Source organism: Sycon ciliatum, chromosome 2 (genome assembly GCF_964019385.1).
Source record: "Sycon ciliatum chromosome 2, ocSycCili1.1, whole genome shotgun sequence".
Lineage (NCBI taxonomy): Eukaryota > Metazoa > Porifera > Calcarea > Leucosolenida > Sycettidae > Sycon > Sycon ciliatum.
Window position 1 is genome coordinate 47,477,705 of NC_088644.1, and position 8,429 is coordinate 47,486,133.

Below are 8,429 nucleotides of genomic sequence, written 5' to 3' on the forward strand. Positions count from 1 at the left end.
CACACACACACACACACACACACACACACACACACACACACACACACAAACACAGACGTGCACACGCGCGCACACAAACACAGACGTGCAGACTCGCACACAAGAAGACCCGCACCCACACACGCACCCGGACTAGAATAATCATCAAGGGGAGGCGGCATGATATCAGAAACGAAACGGTGCGGGGAAACGTCCAGCGCTTCAACCGCTAAAGAGAATGGATGACTCGAAGACAAGCACACACTCTCGCAGATCTAACACTCATTGTTCAAGACTACATAGCAGATCTAGCATTCATTGCTCAAGGGTACATAGGACCTGTGGTGCTCATTGCTCAAGGGTAAATAGAAGCTCTGGTACTCAGGCACTAAGGCACTGGTCAAAGGATGTTGTAGGAGTAGTTACTGTGTCTGTAGGCTCAGAAGCATCCGCCTAAACACATACACACCACACACGCACACGCACACGCACACACACACGCATACGCACACACACACAAACACACAAACACACGCACACACATGTTTGCACCACACATACACACGCACAGCGCCAACGTGAGGGAGAGGGAGAGAGAGGGAGAGAGAGAGAGAGAGAGGGAGAGATATGACGGTGAGGAGTATGGCAGTGGCTTGGTGGCAGTGATGATGACAAGAGAAGTAACGTGGTGCTGTGGCGATGTGGTGCGGTGGTCGTGTTGACTAATCTGACCTCTTTTTCGGTGTCGGAATGACAACGAAATGCGTGTCCATCTGTGACAACAGCAACAGCAACAATCTTGTAAAATTCAAAGTGATGTAAATCACTTTCCAACTGCATAGCCCACAGCCCCACCCACAGCATCTCACCTTCTCATAAACTTATCTCTTATTGGCGGTGGTGCCATCGTGAGAATAAAGAATTCAAATTCAAAACAAATCTCAACAACAAGCTCAACAACAACAACAACAACAACAACAACAACAATAACAACAACAACAACAACAACAACTTGGCACTTGCCAACTCCGCGGACTGACCGCTGTCTCCATTCTCCCCTGTACAAGGCCCTTCATTACTTTAATTGCTTGCCCACCCAGCGTCGCGAAATCCCCTCTCGTACTCTCTTCAAATCCCAGATATCCCTGCTGTTGCACAACTCTGTATGCTCGTGTAGCGACCACCCCTGCCCGTACACTTAAGTAGTCGTTAACCCGTAGGCTCTGCCCACCCAATTCTTCCTCACTCTTTCTCCTTTCTTACACTATTATCTCTTATTGGCCACTGGCTATCGTGAGAATAAAGATTTGGAACAACAACAACAACAACAATGGCCAACATTATTATCACGCTTTAAAGTTAAACATTATACCCTTCGCACATTCTCTGCGCCACAATTATGCCCCACCACATATACTCTCGCTGCAGCGTGCAACCTTCGTATAATTTACGTCGCTCTCGTACTTGGCACTTGCCAACTCCCAGGACTGATCGCTGTCTCCACTCTCCCCTGTACAAGGCCCTTCATTACTTTAATTGCTTGCCCACCCAGCTTCGCGAAATCCCCTCTCGTACTCTCTTCAAATCCCAGATATCCCTGCTGTTGCACAACTCTGTATGCTCGTGTAGCGACCACCCCTGCCCGTACACTTAAGTAGTCGTTAACCCCTAGGGCTCTGCCCGCCCAATTCTTCCTCACTCTTTCTCCTTTCTTACACTATTATCTCTTATTGGCCACTGGCTATCGTGAGAATAAAGATTTGGAACAACAACAACAACAAAGGCCAACATTATTATCACGCTTTAAAGTTAACATTATACCCTTCGCACATTCTCTGCGCCACAATTATGCCCCACCACATATACTCTCGCTGCAGCGTGCAACCTTCGTATAATTTACGTCGCTCTCGTACTTGGCACTTGCCAACTCCCAGGACTGATCGCTGTCTCCACTCTCCCCTGTACAAGGCCCTTCATTACTTTAATTGCTTGCCCACCCAGCTTCGCGAAATCTCTTCTCGTACTCTCTTTAAATCCCAGATATCCCTGCTGTTCCACAACTGTGTGCTCGTGCAGCGACCACCCCATGCCCATGCACTTAAGTAGTCATTAATCCCCATGCCCTGCCCACCCAATTCTTCCTCACTCTTTCTCCTCTCTTACACTATTATCTCTTATTGGCCACTGGATATCGTGAGAATACAGATTAGAAACAACAGCAAAACATGTTCTTGCAGCTAATGGACAGTGCTACTGAGTGTTATCCAATCAAGCGAGTAAATGCCACGCCGAACGCTGTGCAGCCCTAGACTTGTTTGTTTGTTTTTACTTCACCAGACACACAGGCAGTTCTGCCATCTCGTCTAATTATATGGCTAGGCTTTCGATAAAGGATGAAGTTGCAAACATCGGAATGCGAACTAGCCCAGCGCACACATTTGGTTCATGCCATCAGATTCTAGTGAGCAGCATTGTACAATCATGTTCTTTCAGCAAATAGGACGATGCACGATGGCTACAAAAGTAGGGAAATCCCCCCCCCCCCCCTCCCCCTGTGTGCAGTTCGGAGTATTTCACTTCAAACACGGCAATTTCATCTCAGAGCATCTCGAGAGACAGAAAGACAGAGATAGATAGATAGATAGAGAGGGAGAGAAAGAGAGAGAGAGAGAGAGAGAGAGAGAGAGAGAGAGAGATAGAGAGAGTAAGTGAGTGGAAGGGGCATAGCCTCACAGGGAGAGAGACAACGGGGTGGATAGATACGTACATCATCATCTGCGTAGATGTGGAAGCAGTTATCGCAAACACGCTCTGGTTTGTAATAACCAAACTTGGGCAAACGAATGCGCTGTCTGGTACACTCTCCACAGAACACCTGACCACAGCCACTAAGGACAAGTAAGTAAACAAGAAGAAGAAGAAGAAGAAGAACATTCATGACCAGAAAACAAAAATAATACAAATAACACGTAGAAGAGGCAAAGAAGAACAAGAAAGCAAAACAAGAACAAGAATAAATCCAATAAACAGCCATAGGACTGCAGAGTGTGCCGGAAAACCAAGTGCAGTAGAGATCCCCTTATCCGGGCATGTTGAGGCAGGGCAAGTTGGGACAGGGTATGTTGGGGCAGGTCATGTCGGGGCAGGGCAAGTTGGGACAGGGCATGTTGAGACAGGGTATGTTGAGACAGGACATGTTGGGACAGGACATGTTGGGACAAGAAATGTTGAGACAGGGCATGTTGGGACAGGACATGTTGGGACAAGACATGTCGGGACAAGACATGTTGGGACAAGACATGTTGGGACAGGACATGTTGGGACAGGACATGTTGGGGCAGGACATGTTGGGACAGGACATGTTGGGGCAGGACATGTTGAGACAGGGCATGTTGAAGCAGGACATGTTGGGACAGGACATGTTGAGACAGGGCATGTCGGGGCAGGACATGTTGGGACAGGGCGTGTCGGGGCAGGGCATGTTGGGACAGGGCTTGTTGGGACAGAGCATGTTGGGGCAGGGCATGTTGGGGCAGAACATGTTGCGGCAGGACATGTTGGGACAGGGTATGGTAGGACAGGGCATGTTGAGAGACGACACGCCCCTAAACTAGAAGCTGCCCTACGAACTCAGAACACATCTGCTCTTTGCATGTAAGTACACTGTGACAAGACCATTTTTCGTGACTGTAGAGGTGCAGAGACCCATATGGGAGAGATAAAGGAGAGGAAAGTAGAGATAAAGGAGAGGAAAGTAGAGATAAAGGAGAGGAAAGGAGAGATAAAGGAGAGGAAAGGAGAGATAAAGGAGAGGAAAGGAGAGATATAGGAGGGGAAAGTAGAGGAAAGGAGAGATGAAGGAGAAAAAAGGAGAGATAAAGGAGGGGAAAGGAGAGATAAAGGAGGGGAAAGGAGAGATAAAGGAGGGGAAATGAGAGATAAAGGAGAGGAAAGGAGAGATAAAGGAGAGGAAAGGAGAGATAAAGGAGGGGAAAGGAGAGATAAAGGAGAGGAAAGGAGAGATAAAGGAGGGGAAAGGAGAGATAAAGGAGAGGAAAGGAGAGGAAAGGAGAGAAAAAGGAGAGGAGAGGAGAGATAAAGGAGAAGAAAGGAGAGATAAAGGAGAAGAAAGGAGAGATAAAGGAGGGGAAAGGAGAGATAACGGAGGGGAAAGGAGAGATAAAGGAGGGGAAATGAGAGATAAAGGAGAGGAAAGGAGAGATAAAGGAGAGGAAAGGAGAGATAAAGGAGAGGAAAGGAGAGATAAAGGAGAGGAAAGGAGAGATATAGGAGGGGAAAGTAGAGGAAAGGAGAGATGAAGGAGAAAAAAGGAGAGATAAAGGAGGGGAAAGGAGAGATAAAGGAGGGGAAAGGAGAGATAAAGGAGGGGAAATGAGAGATAAAGGAGAGGAAAGGAGAGATAAAGGAGAGGAAAGGAGAGATAAAGGAGGGGAAAGGAGAGATAAAGGAGAGGAAAGGAGAGATAAAGGAGGGGAAAGGAGAGATAAAGGAGAGGAAAGGAGAGGAAAGGAGAGAAAAAGGAGAGGAGAGGAGAGATAAAGGAGAAGAAAGGAGAGATAAAGGAGAAGAAAGGAGAGATAAAGGAGGGGAAAGGAGAGATAACGGAGGGGAAAGGAGAGATAAAGGAGGGGAAATGAGAGATAAAGGAGAGGAAAGGAGAGATAAAGGAGAGGAAAGGAGAGATAAAGGAGGGGAAAGGAGAGATAAAGGAGAGGAAAGGAGAGATAAAGGAGAGGAAAGGAGAGATAAAGGAGAGGAAAGGAGAGAAAAAGGAGAGGAAAGGAGAGATAAAGGAGAGATAAAGGAGAGATAAAAAGAGGGGAAAGGAGAGATATAGGAGAGGAATCGGAGAGATAAAGGAGAGGAAACGGAGAGGAAAGGAGTGATAAAGGAGAGAAAAGGAGACATAAAGGAGAGATAAAGGAGGGGAAAGGAGAGGAAAGGAGGGAAAGGAGGGGTAAGTAGAGGAAAGGAGAGGAAAGGAGAGATAAAGGAGGGAAAAGTAGAGGAAAGGAGAGGGAGGGAGGGGAAAGGAGGGAAAAGGAGAGGAAAGTAGAGATAAAGGAGAGGAAAGTAGAGGAAAGGAGAGGGAACGAGAGGAAAGGAGGGGAAAGAAGGGGAAAGGAGGGGAAAGGAGAGATAAAGGAGAGGAAAGGAGAGGAAAGGAGAGATAAAGGAGGGGAAAGTAGAGGAAAGGAGAGAAAAGGAGAGGAAGGGAGAGATAAAGGAGGGGAAAGTAGAGGAACGGAGTGGAAAGGAGAGGAAAGGAGTGGAAAGAAGAGGAAAGGAGAGGAAAGGAGAGATAAAGGAGCTGCTTACCGGCAATGGTGCTTGCGGCGTAACGTAGTGAAGTTCTGATGGCAATCATGACACTGCGGTGCGCGTTCGTTCGGCACCCACACAACAACCGTTGTATCACTGGATTTCGATGGTATCTACACACACACACACACACACACACACACACACACACACACACACACACACACACACACACACACACACACACACACACACACACACACACACACACACACACACACACACACACACACACACACACACACACACACACACACACACACACACACACACACACACACACACACACACACACACACACACACACACACACACACACACACACACACACACACACACACACACACACACACACACACACACACACACACACACACACACACACTTACACTGATGCATGCGCACGTACGCACACACAGACACACACACAGGCAGGCAGGCACACACACACGTGCAAACACATTGAGGCAATCAGCAGGCAGGACATTGCAGCAGCAACATACCAGACAATGGTGTAGAGAGGTTTGGAGAATTCTTTCAAGCCACAACGCTTGCCTACAAGGGTGTGCGAGACCTAATGCTAGCTTGGTGCCTCTAGAAGCAGGATCACCCTTCGAGAAGCCGATACGCCGAGTATGGATACTGTATAAGCAGAAATATTCGTCTGGAACTTCATTTCGTCTTTTTCGTTCAAGGAGCATTTGGACTAAACGAAATGCCGGACTAAGGTCGATTTGAGCAGGTTTTCAATACACTCTTATGGTCCATGGAGTAAATGGTCAGCCGGACGGACTCCCTTTCTTTGCAGTTGGGCGAAATTATTGACCGACGAAATTTGCTGCCTGTAGAGTATATTGAAGGCGCGATCTCGACGACGGGGAACAGAATGGTATCATCTCGACGACAGGGAACAGAATGGTATCATTAGAATTTGAGGTACTTCTTCTTATTCAATCACGCTTCCATTATGTACATAATAGTGTGCATCATACACATGCCGCCGTGTCTAGAAATAGAGGACAGAATGCCACATAGGGTAGATCTTCACAAGGCAGGGTGCATACTGTTGGGGAACATAGACCAACTGGGGACGGGGGGGGGGGGGGCAGACAGAGAGAAAAGGCAGGGTACATACTGTTGGGGAACATAGACCAGCTGGGGAGGGGGCAGAGAGAGAGAGACAAGACAGGGTGCCTGCTGTTGGGGAACATAGACCAGCTGGGGAGGGGGGCAGAGAGAGAGAGAGACAAGACAGGGTGCCTGCTGTTAGGGGAACAAAGACCAACTGGTGGCAGACAGAGAGTTGACTGACTACATGGTAGATGCACACAGTGCTGAGAATGAGAGTATGCCACTGCACATGAGAATGAGAGTATGCCACTGCACATGAGAATGAGAGTATGCCACTGCACATGAGAATGAGAGTATGCCACAGCGCATGACACACGTGACAGACATGCGCTCCAGAAGCGGTTGCTATGGAAACCTCATGAATCTACCATACCTACACACCGTCTTCCATGTACTGTAGTACAATCATACTGAAATACATTGACAAGACAAGTGCCCCACGCCACACTGGTCTTGCAGCCGTGAGGTACATACTGAAATACATTGACAAGACAAGTGCCCCACGCCACACTGGCCTTGCAGCCGTGAGGTACATACTGAAATACATTGACAAGACAAGCGCCCCACGCCACACTGGCCTTGCAGCTGTGAGGTACATACTGAAATACATTGACAAGACAAGCGCCTCACGCCACACTGGCCTTGCAGCCGTAGGTACATCCTGAAATACATTGACAAGACAAGCGCCTCACGCCACACTGGCCTTGCAGCTGTGAGGTGCATACTGAAATACATTGACAAGACAAGCGCCCCACGCCACACTGTCCTTGCAGCCGTGAGGTACATACTGAAATATAGTGGTCAAACGAATGTGCTAAACAACGAATCGAACCTTCTCTGGAAGTTCCTAACGAATACCGAACGAATGTCGCCCGTTTCATGATTAAGAAATCATTAAGAAATTATAGCTACTGACCAGTATGTAACACCCAAATCATAAGCGAAATTGCACACTGCAAGTTTGCAACAGAGACTGTAGATGCCATGACTCATTTATGAAGTGGACAGTGATGGTGATGTACCCCTTCATTCGTCTGCTTGTCCACAGGTCTGTAGTCAGCGACATGGAGCTGGCCTTTTCAAGGTTCTCCACCACTGCACCAGCAACTTCAGGCCCACGACGTGCTTCCGCTGAATTAGCTTTGTCACTTGAGTGGCAGACGGGACCGTGTAGCCAGGCTCGAGATACATGTAGTTCATGAGCGAAAGGAACCCCGCACCAGTGACTACGCTCACAGGTCGAAAATCTCTGCACACAAATTCCACCAATCGGTAGTCGCATCCAGAGGATCTAGCCGCTGGCACTTTCTTTGCCTTGAAGAAGGCAGTTATTCCTCCGTCCTTTTTTCGGTTTCGCCCCTGCGCCATCCAAGTCGACATGGTGAACGTCCTTCAGATGGTTATGTAAATTCGTTGTTCCGCCATGGTATGCCAAGTCTTTCGGCGGCTTGCACCGAGTACACGTAGCAATATTGTCCTGAGAATAAAGATAATATTGTCAGCCGTTTTCTCTATTCCGAAATCCCATACGGCAGAGCGCCTACTCTTCTCGGCCATGACGAACGTTGGGTGGATTTGATGAAGAAAGACTCGACGACGGCTCTGAGCAATAATAATTATTTCAGACAGACCGTCGAGTGTTGTCACGACAAAAATCGCCTGTAGCACTGCACTTCCAGTTTCACAGCCGGGCGCGATGCACTGCATGCGCACGCATCCAACCCAGACTAGACTTCACTGCTCAGACTAGACCTACTGTACGATCTTGAGGAAGTAATCAGTTGAGCACCAGTGCAGTGCACGCAGTCCACCCAGTCCACAACACAGTTCACATGGTTCACGCGCGCACCGACTCGAGTCTGGGCCAGTTCGTGATCGGACCACAAACATCCGGCCTTGTAGATCTACATGATTGTACATCTATCGTTACTTACTTTCACACCTCGCGTCAGCTACTAGTACTAGTTACATGACAT

General features: G+C 48.1%; 1 protein-coding gene across 1 annotated transcript in view; it reads right to left on the minus strand.

Moving 5' to 3' along the window:
• Nucleotides 1-250: 250 nt before the first annotated feature.
• The window catches only part of LOC135810271 (myotubularin-related protein 2-like), a 19,902-nt gene continuing 11,723 nt past the window's right edge, over nucleotides 251-8,429 (minus strand). The window contains 3 exon segments of the mRNA XM_065323751.1: nucleotides 251-432; nucleotides 2,747-2,867; nucleotides 5,320-5,435. Of these exon segments, the coding sequence (XP_065179823.1) occupies nucleotides 361-432; nucleotides 2,747-2,867; nucleotides 5,320-5,435 (309 nt within the window). The 3' untranslated portion in view covers nucleotides 251-360.